Source organism: Oncorhynchus tshawytscha, linkage group LG01 (genome assembly GCF_018296145.1).
Source record: "Oncorhynchus tshawytscha isolate Ot180627B linkage group LG01, Otsh_v2.0, whole genome shotgun sequence".
Classification (NCBI taxonomy): domain Eukaryota; kingdom Metazoa; phylum Chordata; class Actinopteri; order Salmoniformes; family Salmonidae; genus Oncorhynchus; species Oncorhynchus tshawytscha.
In genome coordinates this window covers 55,733,150-55,755,040 of record NC_056429.1, presented here as the reverse complement: position 1 = coordinate 55,755,040, position 21,891 = coordinate 55,733,150, and the positions used below count along the sequence as shown (strand labels likewise).

The following is a 21,891-nucleotide window of genomic DNA, read 5'->3' as shown; positions in this document are numbered from 1 at the left end:
CGATGCTGTCTGTGTGAGTGGACCAATTCAGTTTGTCTGTGATGTGTATGCCGAGGAACTTAAAACTTGCTACCCTCTCCTCTACTGTTCCATCGATGTGGATAGGGGGGTGTTCCCTCTGCTGTTTCCTGAAGTCCACAATCATCTCCTTAGTTTTGTTGACGTTGAGTATGAGGTTATTTTCCTGACACCACACCCCGAGGGCCCTCACCTCCTCCCTGTAGGCCGTCTCGTCGTTGTTGGTAATCAAGCCTACCACTGTTGTGTCGTCCGCAAACTTGATGATTGAGTTGGAGGCGTGCGTGGCCACGCAGTCGTGGGTGAACAGGGAGTACAGGAGAGGGCTCAGAACGCACCCTTGTGGGGCCCCAGTGTTGAGGATCAGCGGGGTGGAGATGTTGTTGCCTACCCTCACCACCTGGGGGCGGCCCGTCAGGAAGTCCAGTACCCTATACACTACAGTTGAGGAACAATGGGAAAGTAATTCTGGTAATTAAGTAATTCTGGTTTGAAAGTTGATAAATGTGTAACCTCACTTTGAGAAAATGGCCCTTGAATATTTTGGTGAACCAACTGGAGAGCGCTTCTTTGTCTACACCCATTCAGCATCGTTCACACCCTCTTAAGCCTTAGCCCCACCCATCTTTTTAAGGATTCACATGTGAGGCCATATAATGTGCTAACCAACCAAAGATTTCAAGACTAAAGGTTGGTTTATACTTCATCTACGGACAGTTGTTGCAGTGACACCATGAACATTCTATTGTCATCCGACATCAAACTTGTCGTTATGAAAAAGTATAAACACAAAAACTACAGGCTGCATGACATCAGCCTGGTGTTTCAAAATATCATAACTAGTGTATTTTAACACCAATAAACCCACCTGTTTAAAAATGAAATGAGTAAATGTCAATCTATCAAACCAGGCTACTAAAATAAACGTTCTAAACAATGTTTTGGTTAGTTACTAACTTGTTAACTAACTAGCTGATGTTAAGTTAGCTGGCTAGCCAGTTCAAATAATTATCATATAGCTGACAACGTCTTCACTTTAGCTAATTTGTTTTCATTATTACAGGAAAATAAACTCACAACAAAATCATTATTTACAAATGAATGTCGAGCCAATTACAGAAAATAGCTTACGGTTGTGAGTGTGACAAAATAAAAGCAGGGCATTCTACCGGATAATTTTTTCACTTGGACATTGTCTCATTGGCCTAACGTTATATCCTAATTTGACTTTGGTGCAGGTCATGTTCTTCACATTACCGTCTCTAGTAAACACATACTATGATTTAATTTGATAAACTTTATTTGTCACATGCACAGGATACAGACGGTGTAGTGAAATAGTTACTTGCATAGTGGAGTCTTTTGTTTAGACATGTAGCTAGCTAGCTAAACAATGAACCATAATCCCAACTCATAACATTACTACCCTGCATGAATCTGCAGGTAGCTAACCAACCAGGTTCAATGTTAGCTAGCTAGCTAACATTAGGCTATAACTAGCAATGTAAATGGCTCTGAGAAACAATTAATATTTCTACACAGATCATACACGTAATTATAACGTTAGCTAGCAAGCCAGCAAGCTAACATTAGCTAGCTAGCTAACAGTAAGTTTGAACTTTAAATGAAAACGACTTTGACAAAATTAGGAATGTATAATATCTGAAAATGTAGCTAGCTAGACTATCTTACCCGTATACATGGATGGATGCTTCTCCCTCTCTGTCACGGGTGCCATGGTTGCCCTTAGTTTGAAGATGTTATCCGGAGACAAGTGTTTTTTACAACAGCCTTCTGTGTTCTCTTTTCGACTCCCTCTGCATATTTGCATTTAAACGTGAGATTTTTCTCCATCTCCTTAGCTACCATACTCTTAATTGCACCAGGCATTCCACTGATTTCAAAACGGGGTCTTCCAGAAAGTGGAGAGCAACACATTTGTGGTTCTACTATGTGATATATTTCAAAAAAGCAGCATTACAAAGGAAATTACATACACGTACTGACCAGCTCATGTTATAGACAGAAGCGTGCTACAAACTCATCTCTCTGCATGTTCAGACTTTATCTCAGCCAATCATGGCTAGTGGAAAGGTTCCTGTCTTTTTCGGTGGCTAAACCAACTATTCATATTTATTCGTATTTACAGATGGCATACAAGTTTGTTATTAAGGCACGTGAAAGTTCACATGTTCCAAAAGGCATTTCTGCCCAAAAATGATATATATATTTTTTAAAGTTTATGTTCAAATGGCTCTCCGGTGAAGTAGTGACGCGCGACATACACCTAGTTTCATAAAACGAGTGTCACAAATGTCAAACTGCTGCAAAAGCTAATGTAAACCTGTCTGTCCCTCTGTGTCTCCTCAACAGAGCCCAGCCAGGCCAAGTTTTTCTGTGGAAGAAAACTCAATCACTGTTCATTTACAATTAATGAGCCTTGGGAGAAAAACAGCTGCTGTCATTCATCGACTAGATTCCTCCTCGCCACAAGAACCACACCATGTGATGAATGGTAGCAACTTCTCATTTCATTCACTTTTTGTTGCTGGTTGAGACCAGCAATGATATGTATTGTAGCTAGTGCTACTATACATCTTTTGTCTGACCTATCAAATCTCTGGAGGCGAACACTGTATTTGACTCAATGATTGACATTGAGAGTTAAGTGTCAAATGGGGGTGTTGTGCTAATCGACATTTGAATTAAAACATATCTCCTTTTAGATCTTACCCTGCCAACTCTGCCTCAAAGTGCAGTCTTACAGTACACAACCATAAATCAATGCCCTTCACATGTTTTAGAGGATACGACAATGCAGATATGAATAGACTGCGCAATCATCATCTCTGCTTTTCAAATCAGATGTCCTGCTAGTTAACAAAAACATTGTTGAAGCCACTGTGCATTAAGCTAATTACCCATCTTCCCCCACTCCCTCAGTCCCCCGCTCTCCAACCCTCCACCATTTCACCCCTTATTAGATCTAGTTGTGGGCTGCTCTTAGCACACAGATGTTAGCAGCAGGCGTTTATCCCTATTGGCAGCTCTTTGCCTTGGAGTTGCTTGTTAGTTTTCTGGTGATAAGGGGCCCTCTGTTTAACAATGAGAGCTCTAATGCATTGTTCCAGTGCTGTCAATACATGTTAAAGGTCCGTGTACGGTCGAGTCCAATACTTTGATGGCCAAATGCAAAAGAGTGTCTCATCTGCTTCTTTATCGTATCGTAACACATGTTGGAGGTCTAGACAATACCGATACTGGAATAGGCTATTGATTTCTATGGTTATTTTTGCAATCCAATTTCCCCGTGCCTTCTAAAAAAGGGTATCTTAACCATTCCAGTCTATATAGCCATAAACGCTAGGTGGTAGGTGTCTTCTTTACCATCAATCCTCCTTGCATTTACAGAATGGCTGTTGTTATTGCCTCTGCTGGGTTTCCAGCCCCTGTGACTCAACCAGAGTCTGATAGCCTATTGGTATTATATTTATGGTTACGTATTTTACTTCTCTATTGTCTTTCTCTCTGCGTTGTTGGGACGGGCCATGTAAGTAAGCATTTCACTGTTAGTCTACAATATGTTGTTTCGGAAGCATGTGACGACTACAGTTTGTTTTGAGTACAATAGGCCTTAACCACTGATTCTCTCTCATGTCACATATAGTTATGATACAACTATAGCCCCCCGACATTGAAGTCTTGGCACAAAGAGACTCGTTAATTACAGGCAGCGGAACATCCGCTCTGAGCTGAATTACGTTTTCATTAATTAGAGAGAAACCCGGCCTCCCTCTGATCGTGTCCACAGGGTCCCACTCACCAAACCTCCAATCACCCAATCCCACACTCTCATATCATATAGGAGGGACAGAAGAAGAGGGGTTGGAGCAATTAAGGTGCCCGCAATGTCATGTAAAATGTATAAATCATCTGGGCGCCTGGCAAGCTAATATTTCTGACAGGCAGTGAGATGTTTCTGCTGCCATGAAATATGCACAGTGCGTGCAGGTGATTAGTCATTCTTGGGTGCAAGGCTGGGTGTAATAGAGTTGCAATAGTGTGTGTGCAGTGGAGGAGAGGATAGGGAGTTAGGGAAGTGAGTGGAGAAACCTGATGCTTGAGCAGGGTCCATAATGTAGGTCTATATTGACCTCAATAAACACTCAGTAATCTTTTAGTGTGTTCAAGTAATATTTTTGTTTGTTAGAAGCCTTTACATTGCACATAGTATTTTTTTTAAAGTATTTTATACTGTACAGTATATGCAACAAAATAGCCTAACCTGCAAGACCATATTACTTAATGTGGTAATACTGTGTGCATGAAGGAAAAAAACTATAATTTTAGCAGCTGAACTAACCCAAGTCAGACTGTGAAATCAGCCATTTTTTAATGGAAATACATTTAATTTGCAAGCACTTTTATGTCAAACACTGAGTCCAATGAGTTTCCCCCCAAAATTGACAGTTTTGACATAATAATAATTACATTTGTCCTACTTCACACATGTACAAGTGTGTATTATTATATTATATCCTATTATTATTATATCCTTCCTGTTTGGCCCTGTCCGGGGGTGTCCTCGGATGGGGCCACAGTGTCTCCTGACCCCTCCTGTCTCAGCCTCCAGTATTTATGCTGCAGTAGTTTATGTGTCGGGGGGCTGGGGTCAGTTTGTTATATCTGGAGTACTTCTCCTGTCCTATTCGGTGTCCTGTGTGAATCTAAGTGTGCGTTCTCTAATTCTCTCCTTCTCTCTTTCTTTCTCTCTCTCGGAGGACCTGAGCCCTAGGACCATGCCCCAGGACTACCTGACATGATGACTCCTTGCTGTCCCCAGTCCACCTGGCCATGCTGCTGTTCCAGTTTCAACTGACCTGAGCCCTAGGACCATGCCCCAGGACTACCTGACATGATGACTCCTTGCTGTCCCCAGTCCACCTGGCCGTGCTGCTGCTCCAGTTTCAACTTCCACCTGACTGTGCTGCTGCTCCAGTTTCAACTGTTCTGCCTTATTATTATTCGACCATGCTGGTCATTTATGAACATTTGAACATCTTGGCCATGTTCTGTTATAATCTCCACCCGGCACAGCCAGAAGAGGACTGGCCACCCCACATAGCCTGGTTCCTCTCTAGGTTTCTTCCTAGGTTTTGGCCTTTCTAGGGAGTTTTTCCTAGCCACCGTGCTTCTACACCTGCATTGCTTGCTGTTTGGGGTTTTAGGCTGGGTTTCTGTACAGCACTCTGAGATATCAGCTGATGTACGAAGGGCTATATAAATAAATTTGATTTGATTTGATTTATTATACATATGTGTGAATTGGAAATATGTTTTTTGCATAACTCACTCCCCCTGAGACACCCTCAGAAAGTGGGGTCACAGCCAGAGATCAGCCATTATTGATGGCAATTCTGGAGCAATTAGGGTGAAGTGCCTTGCTCAAGGGCACGTAGACAGATTTTCCCACCTAGTCGTCTCGGGGATTCGAACCAGCAACCTTTTTGGTTACCGCCCCAACGCTCTTAACTGCTAGGCTACGTGCCGCCCATACATAGTAGCAGTATACAACAGGAAAATAAATAGTATTGCAAAAAAAAAAATATTGCAGTTATATGGCATGTGTCGAGGTATTTACAGCATGGCTTCTGCCTCCAAAGACTCGTCTGCTTTCTCTTCCTTAGTGATTTGTGCCTATCAACATGGAGGTATCTCTGTGTAAGCAGGTTCTGTCAGAGAGCTGCAAGCCTGTGCACTTGATCTCCCTGACGAAACACAAAAGCATGTTGTCGTAGGGTTTACAACAAAGCTCCACATTTCAGGTGTGTGGCATGTGTTAAAAAATATTGTGCCGTGAGGACACATCAGTTCTCCCTTGAGATAATAGGACCACCAAGATACTGTATTAGAGTGCAGTATATAGACCATCACCTTACTTAATAAGTGAGCTGCAGTGTCTACTATGCGACTTCCACAGATCAATTCAATGTGATGTAGAATACATGTATACAGGTTGAATGTATGGATGAGTGACAGCTCTGAACATAAAGCAGCCCACTCCACAACTCACTGTTAACAGAGCGGAGAGCATGCCCCGTAAACGAACACTATGCCCTTGGTACAGGTCATATTTAGTGCAGGTTGGTCTGACCTCTCAAAGGATGCGTCTTGCCTTGGTAAAACTCACACACCAGTTTTAGACATCTGAAGAACAAAATATTCAGTTGCGTATGGAACGACTAAGAGTTTACAGTTTTTCTTTGTCAAAATGAGAGAATGACTTGACCATTACAAGACTATTTTCCATATCATAACCCTCTTATGTTACATCCCATGAATTGAGTCAACCATATGGCCAGGTTCTGTTCATCCTGATAGTCCCATAGTTTGCAGGCCTAAATTCCATTGTTAAACTGCCCCCAAGTGAACCACTCCCCCAGCGCAATCAGTCCTGTAGTGCAGGGGGTGGGGCCAGGGCAAGGCTACAAGTGGTGGTTCTTGGAGAGGTATGCGATGAGCGCTACAGCCAGGCCCACATATATGCCTGTCCCGATGGTGATTGACAGCACAGCCAGGAAGAGGGCACGTCTGGAGCTGGAGCTGGCCAAGTGGAAGTCCCCCTTAGATACTGCCTTGTTCGTCTGAGAGAGAGAGAGAGAGACAGAGAGAGGGGGAGACAGAGAGGCAAGGCGGGGAGAGATAGACAGACAGAATTACTCAATTAATAGGAGGAAATGAAACAGTAGATTGGCCATTTTCCAGTGAGATGTCTGGGGGATCTTGTGGGGTCTCTCAGCAAAACATGGCAACACACAAAGGATAATAATGAAATCACCTGTGACTCAACCCACCAATAGGGCCTGTAGCCTTTTGAAGTGCACAAGATGTTACCAAGATATTTTTTATTTTTTTATTTCACCTTTATTTAACCAGGTAGGCAAGTTGAGAACAAGTTCTCATTTACAATTGCGACCTGGCCAAGATAAAGCAAAGCAGTTTGACAGATACAGAGTTACACATGGAGTAAAACAAACATACAGTCAATAATACAGTATAAACAAGTCTATATACAATGTGAGCAAATGAGGTGAGAAGGGAGGTAAAGGCAAAAAAGGCCATGGTGGCAAAGTAAATACAATATAGCAAGTAAAACACTGGAATGGTAGTTTTGCAATGGAAGAATGTGCAAGGTAGAAATAAAAATAATGGGGTGCAAAGGAGCAAAATAAATAAATTAATTAAATACAGTTGGGAAAGAGGTAGTTGTTTGGGCTAAATTATAGGTGGGCTATGTACAGGTGCAGTAATCTGTGAGCTGCTCTGACAGTTGGTGCTTAAAGCTAGTGAGGGAGATAAGTGTTTCCAGTTTCAGAGATTTTTGTAGTTCGTTCCAGTCATTGGCAGCAGAGAACGGGAAGGAGAGGCGGTCAAAGAAAGAATTGGTTTTGGGGGTGACTAGAGAGATATACCTGCTGGAGCGTGTACTACAGGTGGGAGATGTTATGGTGACCAGCGAGCTGAGATAAGGGGGGACTTTACCTAGCAGGGTCTTGTAGATGACATGGAGCCAGTGGGTTTGGCGACGAGTATCAAGCGAGGGCCAGCCAACGAGAGCGTACAGGTCACAATGGTGGGTAGTATATGGGGCTTTGGTGACAAAACGGATTGCACTGTGATAGACTGCATCCAATTTGTTGAGTAGGGTATTGGAGGCTATTTTGTAAATGACATCGCCAAAGTCGAGGATTGGTAGGATGGTCAGTTTTACAAGGGTATGTTTGGCAGCATGAGTGAAGGATGCTTTGTTGCGAAATAGGAAGCCAATTCTAGATTTAACTTTGTATTGGAGATGTTTGATATGGGTCTGGAAGGAGAGTTTACAGTCTAACCAGACACCTAAGTATTTGTAGTTGTCCACGTATTCTAAGTCAGAGCCGTCCAGAGTAGTGATGTTGGACAGGCGGGTAGGTGCAGGTAGCGATCGGTTGAAGAGCATGCATTTAGTTTTACTTGTATTTAAGAGCAATTGGAGGCCACGGAAGGAGAGTTGTATGGCATTGAAGCTTGCCTGGAGGGTTGTTAACACAGTGTTCAAAGAAGGGCCAGAAGTATACAGAATGGTGTCGTCTGCGTAGAGGTGGATCAGAGACTCACCAGCAGCAAGAGCGACCTCATTGATGTATACAGAGAAGAGAGTCGGTCCAAGAATTGAACCCTGTGGCACCCGCATAGAGACTGCCAGAGGTCCGGACAGCAGACCCTCCGATTTGACACACTGAACTCTATCAGAGAAGTAGTTGGTGAACCAGGCGAGGCAATCATTTGAGATTAACGAGCGATATTCTGATTAATACATTTCTGTCTCAACAACCTAGAGGTATTCCTTATCATTTCATCTACACTGTACATATCTTCCCTGACACACTTCTCTGTGAACTATTAGCCCTTATTACCTTGCTGAGGATCATTCTGATGTATTATGTAAAGGGTAGGGGGAGTTGGATTGTTAGCCAGCAGATCTTGATCTTTTATCTTCAGCATTATGGGTGGCCATCAAAAGATTGTCTCCAGACAGGCGCTCTCTAACATTGTTAATTGTGGACATTTGAACTCAAAGACATTTATTAATGAACCAGTCCTTATTTAAAGATTCCAGACGAAGTTCATCACGAGGTGGGTAGGGGCTGAAAGCTGATTACCTCACTGGTGCATGGCCCAAGGTTTCAAAGAACTGTTCTGTGGTCACTGGAGGGTGAAGACAGGAGATGAGAGGATTGTGATGTTTTAATCTTGTTATTTTTATATTCAGACAGGTGCATAAATGGAGACTCATATTTTTATGTACAGTGAACACAATGTAACAGCGAAATAACGAAGGGCTCTATTCCATCTATAAAGTGTTACAGATTCTGCGATTGAAAAGTAAAAGCAATTTCCAATTGAGCCGAAATATGGAGTGTTTACCGTGAATGCAGTCTCCGCTGAAGCAGAAACATTGCTTTTAAATTTCAATCACGCTGTAACGCTGAACTTCTGCGATGCGGATTGAATAGAGCCCTAATTACATTTTTTTTATAAGAACTTCCACCACAACTACTGTCTCTACCGCTGTTGTCTGTCAAATGTTTTGTTCCTTCTCAAATACCTTTCCTGAGTGGAGTGGAGATATTAGTCGAGTGGAGATATTAGATTAATTTCTAATTCTTTTTAGGGGGGGAGGGAAATCTACAACCCTTATGAAGCTTGCAATATCTTTGTTCATATACAGTGCAGTAGAAAACTGCTTCTCACTGAAGAAACAAACCTCCTCTGCTGCTGCAGGAAAAGAGTGAGTCAGAGGAAGTGAAATGGTTCCTTGGAAGTTGTGGGAACGTACGTTTTTGGTTTCCCAAAACCAACAACGCCATAAGTGTCCTGACCGGTAAAACGTAACGTTTTTTAAACGTTCAGAGAAAATTTAGTCTGTTCTGGGAAAGTTGTTTTTTAGGTTGCAGGGAGGTTCTGATAATGTTTTACTATGATTCCTTGAACGTTTTATTCATGTTCTGAGAACGGAAATTAAATAACTTTCTGAGAACACTACTAGCTTAGTTTTGGTTAACTGTTTTGAACTCCAAGCACAGATAGGACACATGTAAATTAATTTGCTTTAGCATTAAACATGCAAACACATTTATTTACTTTTGTGGCACAGCGTCAGTGAGATTCAAACCTATGATACTTTGATCTCTAGCCATGGAATTAGTCCAATGCATCACCAGGATGGGGCTGTTTTTCCAAACTCATACAAAGCTGCTCATTTTAGTCTATTCGAACAGATGAAATTCCAAAGGAAACAAGAACGTATTAATATCACAGAGTATAGAGTTTTCTTGATGCTGAAAACCGAATGTATGTTTTTAAATAATGTTCTTAGAACGTTCTCTGAATGTTACTAAAGTTTGCTTGTGGTTTTTATGGAATGTTTTCTTAACATTCTCTGTACAATTTGAGAACTTTAATTTAAATAGAACCATAAGGAAACATTACACTGAAGTACTGAAATTCCCACAGACCACACTGCCAATACTTATTTTCCACCATAATTTGCAAATAAATTCATTAAAAATCCTACAATGTGATTTTCTGGATTTTTTTTCTCATTTTGTCTGTCATAGTTGAAGTGTACCTATGATGAAATTACAGGCCTCTCTCATCTTTTTAATAAGTGAGAGAACTTGCACAATTGGTGGCTGACTAAATATTTTTTTGCCCCACTGTACATGCTGGTACCCCGTTGTGACCATTTTCCCAAGCATCTCTGAGCAGTCAGACCTTTTGATTATTTTGTGCCGCCAGGGTCACAATCCTTTGCCCCCTTATCTGATTGTCCGAGTGTGACCCCCTCTCCATGAGTTACTGCAGCTAGTGTTGCCAGCACTGCCACTACCTGGTTGGTAGTCTCCACCAGAATTCTCACCGGCTAGGAACAAGGTCATAAAAGTTCTCATTAGCAAATTCCTTGTATATTATGCTCACCCACCCGGGGCTTTGGCTTTGTTGGACCAACCCTGCCAGGCAGGCTCAGATCTTGAGGGTGCTGCTTAGTGGGTCTCTGACCGCGTTCATCTTTCTGCCTTGGCTGCGTATAGGCTACTTGCAGTAGGCCTATAAAACAGATGAGGACTTCTCCTTAGTCTGTGGGTCGCTCAGGTGGGTGTCTAGGTATAGGGTTGGGGACCGTTCCATCATGATAGGACAATAAATAAATATACTATATTTGTAATTTATTAAAACATTTACTGTGTATCCCATATCTGCACAAGATTGAAAACTCTCTCTGTCACAACTTCTGCTCGCAGACACACATGGGCTCCATTTTCCTTTTTCACTCAACTCACCACACTTTCTCAATCACAAAAACACACACCCCATCTTCCATCACAACAACACTCCCCCCACATATACACCTGCACATACCCACATACTGTTCCTTCTATGTCCTCTGTTTTTATCTCTACCATGTTGATTCCTACCTAATTTCGGGCTTTTGAGTTCCAGTTCCTTATATTTTAAGATGTATTATTTCAATAATTGTCCTTTCGTCTAATGCTGTCTTTTATCCATTTATAAATATTATTTTACAACATTCTCTATCTTGAATGGTATAGTGTATTTGTAGTTTATTTCTTTATCAATTGTTGTATTTTATTGTTTTCCTGTTTTTATAACAATCCCTACCATGGATAGTATTCGACTCCTCTATGGGAACTATTATCGAGAATAGCCATCCATGGAGTAGTCTTGGTGTCTCAGAACAGTTGGTTATCAATGTACAGTTTATCAACTACGAGAGCTACACGTTTCTATCACTTTGAAGAGTGGGTAGAGAACTTTGCGCCGTTCTGAAATTTCCTTCAGGAACTGATCATTCATGCGCCTGAAGGGAAATCTTAACGTTACAGCACACAATGACATTCTAGACGATTCTGTGCTTCCAACCTTGTAGCAACAATTTTGGCAAGGCCGTTTCCTGTTTCAGCATGACAATGCCCTTGTGCACAAAGCGAGTTCCATACAGAAATGGTTTGTTGAGTTCGGTGTGGAAGAATTTGACTGGCCTGCACAGAGCCCTGACCTCAACAACAGCCCTGACCTCATCAAACACCTTTGGGATGAATTTTAATTCCAACTTAGCCTAATCGCCCAACATCAGTGCCTGACCTCACTAATGCTCTTGTGGCTGAATGGAAGCAGGTCCCTGCAGCAATGTTCCAACATCTAGTGGAAAGCCTTCCCAGAAGAGTTGAAGCTGTTATAGCAGCAAATGGGGGACCAATTCCATATTAATGCCCATGATTTTGGAATGAGATATTCAATGAGCAGTTGTCCACATACTTTTGGTAATGTAGTGTATATAGAATTAAAAACATGACATTACATTTCGCAACAGATTTCACTACACATTAAGTGTGTGTCCTCAGACCACTACTCTACTACTACATATCTACAACACAAAATCTGTATGTATGTGTGTGTATAGTGCGTATGTTATTATGTGTGTGTGTGTGCGTGCGTGCGTGCGTGTGTGTGTATGCGTGTGTCTGTGCCTGTGTGTGTGTGTGTCTCTTCACAGTCCCCGCTGTTCCATAAGGTGTATTTTTTATAGTTTTATTTTAAATCTGATTTTACTGCATGCATGAGTTACTTGATGTGAAATAGAGTTCCATGTAGTAATGGCTCTATGGAGTACTGTGTGCCTCCCATAGTCTGTTCTGGACTTGAGAAGAGACCTCTGGTGGCATGTTGTGTGGGGTATGCATGGGTGTCTGAGCTGTGTGCTAGTAGTTTAAACAGACAGCACGGTACATTCAACATGTCAAAACTACTCACAAATACAAGTAGTGATGAAGTCAATCTCTCCTCTACTTTGAGCCAGGAGAGATTGACATACTGATATTAGCTCTCTGTGTACAATACTGGGTTACTCCAAGCAGTTTAGTCTCCTTGCTCAATTTCCACAATATTCATTACAAAATGTAGTTGAGGTTTAGGGTTTAGTGACTGATTTGTCCCAAATACAATGCTTTTATTTAAAAAAATATTTATGGCTAACTTATTTCTTGTCGCCCATTCTGAAACTGACTGCAGCTCTTTGTTATGTGTTGCAGTGATTTCACTTGCTGTGGTATCTGACGTGTATAGTCAGCATACATAGAAACACAGGCTTTACTCAGAGCCAGTGGCAGGTCATTAGTAAAGATTTTAAAAAGTAAGAGGTCTAGATAGCTGCCCTGGGGAATGCCGGATTCTACCTGGATTATGTTGTAGAGCCTTCTATTAAAGAACACTCTCTGTTCTGTTAGACAGGTAACTCTCAATCCACAATATAACAGGCAATGTGCCCTAACACATACATTTTCCAGCACCAGATTATGATCGATAATGTGAAAAGCTGCACTGAAGTCTAACAAAACAGCTCCCACAATCTTTTTATTATCAATTTCTACCAGCCAATCATCAGTTATTTGTGTAAGTACCGTTCATGTTGAATGCGCTTCCCTATAAGGGTGCTGAAAATCTGATGTTAAATTTGTTTACTGTGAAATAGCATTGTATCTGGTCAAACACCATTTTTTCCAAAAGTTTACTTAGGGTTGGTAACAGGCTGATTGGTTGGCTGTTTGAGCCAGGAAAGGGTGCTTTGCTATTCTTGGATAGCAGAATAACATAAGGCTCCTCCACACACTTTCCCCCATGGCCCTGCAATACAAACTCAATTCAAAAGGATTTATGTAATGCTTTTTGTCAGGACATATATTTCAGTCATTGAGCCCAGGCAGCATGGCAGCAAGTTGTTTCTCCTGTTCTGTGATCCATGTATATATTACTGACATATAGCTACCTCAGCCATGTCCAGACCTGAGGAACAGAGAATGTGGTTTAGCCACACACATCGTCTGGATTCACAAACTGCAGCCTCAGGTATAAGCTTTCGTGAAAGGCTAAGTACAGTATGTTCAAAAACATGAGTGAACCACGGTTCAAATGTGCTTGAATCATTTAGGACATTACCTAATTGCTCACTATATCATCAAGACTAACCCTAGCTCTTGTGAACTTAATGATACTCCAAACAGTAACAGGTTTTTATAGAAGATTCACTCTCTTGCCCACATTTCTGACTGACAAATATACTAAAGAGGCACTTACAAGACAGACCAGGAAGAAGACTAATAACATGCAACGTAATAATCACTTCATTTTCAGATGGATTGAAAAGCCTCCTACTTTGTGAAATTAAACATTGGTAATATGAGCTTAAACCTAGTACTCATTACAGATAAGGAGATATACAAAACGAGGTAATCTTTAAAAAAAAAATGAAGCATGATGATTTCTCCAATTAGTCAAAAAGCATTGTTCATGGAAGCAAAGGATTAAGTTAATTTAAATAATGATTTTCTGCTTTTGCTGCTGCTTTGTATTGAGAGGTCAAATTTATTCTCTAATATAATAGATTACATTTACAGTGTCTGGGCGGACAACCCACCCCTAACACACACACATTCTCTGTCCAACTCCAAACAATGCTACCATGAGGTCCAAAGACTGATTATTATCCCCTACGTGGGGATCCCTAATCCATGGTTAATCTGGGCTTGATGGTATTATTTAAAAAAAAAAAAGAGAACTCCCACCCACTGCCCCCACCATCCTCCAAAATATAAGCCTCCACAGAGACCTTAAAGATCAATAGCAGACCTGAGCAGAGTAACTGCAGGCCATGTTACAGATTTAGTGTGCATCGAGCTGAAAGATGTGGGCCTTGACCCCAGTATCAGGTAGCATTCTGCCCCGCTGCCCCAGTGACTTCTAAAATCTGAAGTTTTTTTGATTACTCTCTGTGTTTGATGTAACACACATTCCCCCAGGGGGAGGGGAAGCCGTGCATAGACACAAAAATTTACCTTCACGACTTTAAAAAAATATATATATTTAACCTTTATTTAACTAGGCAAGTCAGTTAAGAACAAATTCTTATTTACAATGACGGCCTACCCCGGCCAAACCCTAACCCAGACAACGCTGGGCCAATTGTGCGCCGCCCTATGGGACTCCCAATCACGGCCGGTTGTGATACAGCCTGGAATCGAACCAGGGTCTGTAGTGACACCTCGAGCACTGAGATGCAGTACCTTCGACCACTGCGCCACTCGGGAGCCCATCTGTCTTCATCACATAGTGAGGACACATGCACAGTTTAACCATTCGCAGAGCTATGCGACGTTAATAGCCTTTGTTAACAATTGATCTGTGTTGTTATGTCTATGATGTTACATACAGTATTTGAAACAAAAGACGAGTCATTTCTGCATGCTTAGAAAGGTCAGCAGGACATGGTTGTTTTGGCTGCAGTCGACCGAATTGTAATGAGGACAATCAAACATTCAGTTGGGCCTGAAAATGACTGTTTATGAATATACAGTATGAGAGACATCTCTATAGAATGGCTTCGATGTTGTTGTTGAAAGTATAAGACAGATCAAGATTCCTCAGTAACTCTCAGGAGACCTTCAAAAATACAGACTGTTTCAGATGACTGACAAATGCATGAAAATGAGCCACAGTGCTCCCAGTTTGTGTCTCATCATTCTAACTATCATCTGTTTGAACTAGAGGATGCCACACAAGGTGTTGTTGAGTCTTGGGAAAATCTTACAGACACAGTCCCATTTTCCACCCAGCCCTCCATAAATTGAACGAGCATACTAAGTATGCAAATACGATTAACAATCCTATTGTTTTGCGCAGGCGAGAAACAGTTCTTTTGTAATTACTGGTTCAATTCAAGTCAGCATAATGAGTTCAAATAAAATCAAAGCAAAAAGGAATGAACCACGGAGCAACTGCAGTTCTTCAGATGCAGTACGGAGAAGGAGAGGAAGAGAAACCGCAACATCATTTTGCGACTGAGGATGAACGTTTAAAAAAAAAAATTTACAAACATATTACACAATTATCTTCTACCCTTGTGATCTGAAGGTGTTTCCTTAAAAAAATACTTTTGCATTTCAAAAACAAACTTAAATACAGTACTCCTACACTATTATCCACAGGGACATAAATGTACTGTATACACTACGTGAAAGTATAGAGAAGTAGGTCATTGTGGATAAGAGGAAAGGACATACAAGCCCATCCATGGTATACAGTAAATAAAGAATCTGTGCTTTGTGGATCATCACCATCATCGCCCAGGAAAGGTATTTGTTCCCAGCTTATTCCATACAAGGCCCACTCTCACACTCTCTCTAGCCAAAATATTATATAAAAAGCTTACTCCATTTGTATGGAGTAAACTCTAAAAGCAGTGAATCAGATTATGCACACTGGTTTACTAAAACAGATTGTTGCAGTTTGGTATCGGAAACAGTGAGAGACCTCTCTAGGGAGACGCGACCTATTCAACTTTGCCCATGTGATAGTATGGAGCTTAATTAAAATAAGATCTACAGTATTAATATCTCACGGCGACAAAAAAAAAACAGGGGAATTATTCAGCTGCACATAATGTGTTTTTCCATCACACCATTTGTATACACAAACACCTTATTCAGAGAATAACAATGACCTGGTATGCTCAGGAAAATAGATAAATAACAATTCCAATACAATAATCCTTGGCACAACACAATGACTCAAATCACAATCATCCGCCAATAACAGAAGAAATGTTTGAGAGGTACAGGTAATAGTAAAATACTATTCCTATTTGTTTGTGTCTGTGGCTTTGACAATGGTAATCCTGTGGAGAGGCACGATACCTGTCTCAACCAAAACTAAATGAGGTGTTACTTATTCTTATACAGCAGCTAAATGACCAGCAGATCTCATTCTGGGCTCTTGTGTTCAGGCCGTTCAATCTGTATTTGGCCAGTGCGCCCCCAGCTTAATGAATTTGTGAGCCGGTAAATGGGCACATGCATAAAGATGAAGCTGTCCATTTAACCACAGCGATTGAAGTGGGTTATGTGATAATAGTCGTGGACACACATGTTGTTTGCTCTTGCTGGGTAGAAAGAGGTAACACCATGCACCAATTTGGTCTTGTCGATGCACAGTTGCAATATATCAGCGACAGCTGTTGATTAAAACCGACTGGGTCCAACCATGTAATGTGTCACTAGAATGATGGTGAGGGCCGAGAGAGGGATCCTCATGAAAACAACACTTTCATTAGTAAACCAGAGTTATATATTGCCCTGGAGAAAGTAAATAAAAACCTTAAGGCTTATTCAAACCAGGGAAATACCCTCAAAGCAAAGCACTTTAAATATTCAAAGAGTTATGCATGTCCATTTACACAGCACTATTTCTCTGTGGATCAATGGAGCATGCAGTTCTGATTTATGCTCTGTGTAATGGCTTTTAGTTAGCCTGGTTGCAGAGTTGTTTGTACTTTAGCATGGTTTGAGTGGTTTGACAAAAAGAAGTCTGAAGAGTTTGCTAATGCACAAGCAATTTTGGCAACCAGGCAGGCACGTCAGGCAGTAGAAGGTGGCAATTACAATAACAACGCTCTCAGCCGGTCATATTAACTAGAGACATAAATGGACAGATTGGCCCTTGTTCTCCACCAGGTTGCTCTTGGATTGGTGCACATCTATAGAAGAGACCAACCCTTGCTTGAATATGTATTTCACAATCTACCCTCTCTGATAGTTCCTCCTAAGCCTTAGAACAGATGGGAAGTAGTGTGGTGGTGGTTGCAATATGCATGATGACCAGAGCTCTTCCACTCTGCCAGATGAGTCAGAGGGACATAGTCATCATCAACTGTTTCACTGTTGGTGTCATAATAATGAAAGTGGAAAGAAAGTGTACCAAAACACGCCTCAGCCCAGCTTGATCGGAAAAAAAGGGAATCAGGAGCTTGACTGAGGGACTCGAAAATCCCCCAAAAACATTCCTAACCCCAGGAAACTTCAACGGGTGATTATTCAGGAAAATAAAGAAAAATGGTCACTCTGTCTGTATTGATTGGAGTATAGATTGAAGGGACATACAAACAGGCTTATGTTTCGGCATAATGACCTTAGATTCAGTCTGAATCAGTCTGGGAGTTTCCACTTCGATAAAAGCCAATCCATGCATGTCCTTTGAGTTTGAGACAGTAACATAAGAGTAAGGAGTAAGGATGCTGGGAGCTGTTGATCAATATAATAACATATAGTAGTAACACTTAACTGCTCTCAGAAAATGGCATCATTACCACGTAAGACGTAAAAACTATCAGCGGTACCAATGCAATAATGATGAAGAACGGGCGGAAGAAAGACAAGACGACAACGATCATGATGATGATGATGTCCTGTATCTCTTTCAGTACAATAACTGCAGCTAACAATGTGCAGAAATGAGTTGCTAAAATCAAAGTCATTCTGACAGATTGGTTTAGGGGGTGGGGGGTCCCCTGCAATCTCACCCATGAAATTTAGATTTGTTGTGGTTAAAGCTTTTTTTCCTACACGCTGTCGCCCCAAAGAGCTGTGTATTGATTGCTTTGTTCCTCCTCAAAGGAGGAAATGAATTGGAGTGTTGAGCAGTACAAAAGGTAAAGGCAACCAATTAAAATGGCTACGGCCTGTAACCAAAGTGCAATACTCAAAACACAGCTCTTACTGACGTCCTACCATTGACACAGAAGTTGCTTTCTGGTCTGCTTTGCTTTGAGAGTAAGATTGAGGCACATTTTCACAGAACGAGCCCATAAGCAGTAACCTGATCTTGATTAAGTGCACTTAACCTATTTAATCCCATGGGTCACAAAAGTGAGAGCACAAAAAGCGTTTGTACTTTACAAGCTCTAAAGAAGTTAAAGTTGTACCTCTAAACAAATGTATCATATTATGCATTATTAAGGTGTCTAGTATGATTCACAGAAGTTTCATATGATTTCTCAAAATGGTCACAATTTCTCCAAGGTGTACGTTTACAGATGAATTTGCCACCAGAAGTCTGTATTCAACAACTTTTTAAAAACTTGTTGAAATGTTTTAATATTTTCTTTGCAAAAATAATGTAGTTGACATACAGTATGTGCCTGCATTTTCAATGTTTTGTTAATGCCCTTTCAATACGTTGTTTTGTTCATGTCAGTATTGCCTTGTAACCTAAGCTTTGTGCCTTGTATGTGATTTCATTCATTTTACAATGATATGGTATAGAATATATTTATTCCATTCTCAGACCTTTCTTGTTATTATTCTTGTGTCTCTTTAAGAAAATTGGTTCCATGTTCCTATTTATCCTTCAGCTTTATAAAGTCAGATATTCCAGTCTTAATAGACTTGGTAATATTAACTACATTGTCTTATTATGGGTTGCATGTGATGTATGTACACTGCCTTCGTAAAGTATTCAGACCCCTTGACATTTTCCACATTTTGTTATGTTACAGCCTTATTCTAAAATTGATTAAATAAATAATAAATCCTAAGCAATCTACACACAAAATGCCCCATAATGACAAAGAGAAAACAGGTTTTTAGAAATGTTTACAAATGTATAAAAAAAATCAAACAGAAATACCTTATTTATATAAGTATTCAGACCCTTTGCTATGAGACTCGAAATTGAGCTCAGGTGCATCCTGTTTCTATTGATCATCCTTGAGATGTTTCTACAACTTGATTGGATTCCACCAGTGGTTAATTCAATTGGTTGGACATGGTTTGGGAAGGCACACACCTGTCTATATAAGGTCCCACAGTTGACAATGCATGTCAGAGCAAGAACCAAGCCATGTGGTCGAAGGAATAGTCCGTTGAGCTCCGAGACAGGATTGCGTCTAGGCACAGATCTGGGGAAGGGTACCAAAACATGTCTGCAGCATTGAAGATCCCCCTTAAAGTTACTAATGGCATTAGATTTGCATAGTGGCATGTCTGAGAAAAATTTGGTAACAAATGGGTTAAGATGACTGATATCTGAAACACAAACTCCTGAGGGAGGTGTTGAAAGCGAACCTATGCTAAGGCAGAAACCCTGTATGTGTGGGCGGTAGACAACATGGTTTATCTAGAGTACACATAAATACAGACTGTAGCAGAAAATTGAGCCGTACTGCAGCAGTTCCTTGCTTTAAGATTATCGATCTATGCATGGTTATCCATTCAATTATCACATTGTCACATTTACATAGATGTAAATACTAACAATGTTCTTAATTATAAGGTTCTGGCTTCTAACTCTTTAGATCCAATAAACACACGTATATCTGTGCCTATCCATTCTGCACACACAGTAAATTGTGTCTATAGTATTTTTTTAAATCATGAAGTGAAGATTTTGACATTTTGTGTACGTGGGTTGCTTTCTCAAGGCTGCATTTTCCTTCATTATGTTTTGCAGACCACCTTTGATTTTCCTAAATCCCAAAGTGTCAGTATCAATTGAGGACAACTCGAAGAAGGAAGATGATCAGAAGAGATTTACTTAACATGAGTTTGTGCATGTGTTTTCAAATCACTGAGGCTCAAAATGTTTTCCTGTCCTGCTCCTTTCAGGATCTTTCAATGGCTGCTTTGAATAGCTTATCTTTGATAATACCCTAAAGCTTTTCAAAACCTCCCACCATGGCGATGTTGTTTTAAATCCAGCCTGCTACATTTTTTATTCTGCGTCTGCTAGGCTTTGTAGTTGGATTTTAGGGAATTGATTTTAGTGTGGGCTGTGTTGCCCATGCCAACCGAGCAGAGTTTTTTTTAAAGCTGGAGAATGAGAGAGAGATGTAGGTGTGAGTCGTGATGTGCAGTCAGACCAGAGTGATGCAGTGTGGGTAGCAGGCCTCTGCCAGAGGCTTCGAGCAGCTCACAGATATATGAGGTCGTTACACACACAGGGAAAACAACTACCTACCATCTTCATCAGGTCCACTCTTATCTTCCTCTCAAGGTTAATTAATGTTGTTTTTATATGGGATTTTAAGAAACATTTGTGTGTTGAAAATGCCTAACCACTTGTATAATCTTTGCATACACTTCAAACAGACATGCACTAAGTGTACAAAACATTAAGGACACTTTCCTAATATTGAGTTGCACCCCCACAGTTGTGTCAAGTTGGCTGGATGTCCTTTGGGTGGTGGACCATTCTTGATACAACTGTTGAGCATGAAAAACACAGCAGGGTTGCAGTTCTTGACACAAACCGGTGCGCCTGGCACCTACTGTACAACCATACCCCGTTCAAAGGCACTTAAATATTTTGTCTTGCCCATTGACCCTCTGTATGGCACACATACACAAACCATGTCTCAAGGCTTAACATTTTTTAACCCCCTGCCCTTCATCTACACTGATTGAAGTGGATTTAATAAGTAACATCAATAAGGTATCATAGCTTTCACCTGGATTCACCTGGTTAGTCTATGTCACGAAAAGAGCAGGCGTCCTTAATGTTTTGTACACTCAGTGTACATACCCCACCAGGCATGCCACTATGGGTTTCTTTACGGTACCAAACCAAAAACAGCTGTAACGTTACTCACCACATTTTATGCTCTGCAGTGCTAGCTAGCTGTAACTTATGCTTTCAGTACTAGATTCATTCTCTGGTCCTTTGACTGGGTGGACAACATTGGGTGGTCAGTTCATGCGGCAAGAGCTCTGATAGGTTGAAGGATGTCCTCCGGAAGTTGTCATAATTACTATGTATGTCTATGGAAGGGCATGAGATCCACGAGCCTCCTAAGTTTTGTATTGAAATCAATGTACCCAGAGGAGGACGGAAACTAGCTGTTCTCCAGCTACACCATGGTGCTACCATACAGATTGTTGTTGAGGCTACTGTAGACCTTCATTGCAAAACAGTGTGTTTTAATAAATGATTTGGTGACTGGAAAACATGTAGTATAGTTTTATCTAGAAAGAATAACTTTTTTAATGTTTCACTATTTGTATTTTTATGAAATTCACTGAGGATGGTCTTCCCTTTCCTCCTCTGAGGAGCCTCCACTGGCATAGAGCCATGTCATTGTGGAATGCTCTGCCTCCAGAGGTTACTCGGGCAAAAAGCAAGTCGAGCTTTAAAAAACAGATACCAAATCTTCTTGTATCCCAGCGCCTCTTTTCTAAATATCCAATTTAACGGTACTGTATATGAATATGTACAGTGCCTTGCAAAAGTATTCATCCCCCTTGGTGTTTTTCCTATTTTGTGGCATTACAACCTGTAATTTAAATATATAATTTTATTTGAATTTCATGTGATGGACATATACAAAATAGTCCAAATTGGTGAAGTGAAATGAAAAAAAAAAACTTGTTTCAAAACATTCTAAAAAAGTGTTGAGTGCATATGTATTCACCCCCTTTGCTATGAAGC

The 21,891-nt window shown here is 40.8% G+C and overlaps 1 protein-coding gene across 1 annotated transcript in view; it reads right to left on the bottom strand.

Moving 5' to 3' along the window:
• Positions 1-5,337: 5,337 nt before the first annotated feature.
• Positions 5,338-21,891, bottom strand: part of LOC112253555 (synapse differentiation-inducing gene protein 1) — a 28,067-nt gene continuing 11,513 nt past the window's right edge. Inside the window, exon 4 of the mRNA XM_024425503.2 lies at positions 5,338-6,662. Within this exon, the coding sequence (XP_024281271.1) occupies positions 6,504-6,662 (159 nt within the window). The 3' untranslated portion in view covers positions 5,338-6,503. The remainder of the gene's footprint in view (positions 6,663-21,891) is intronic.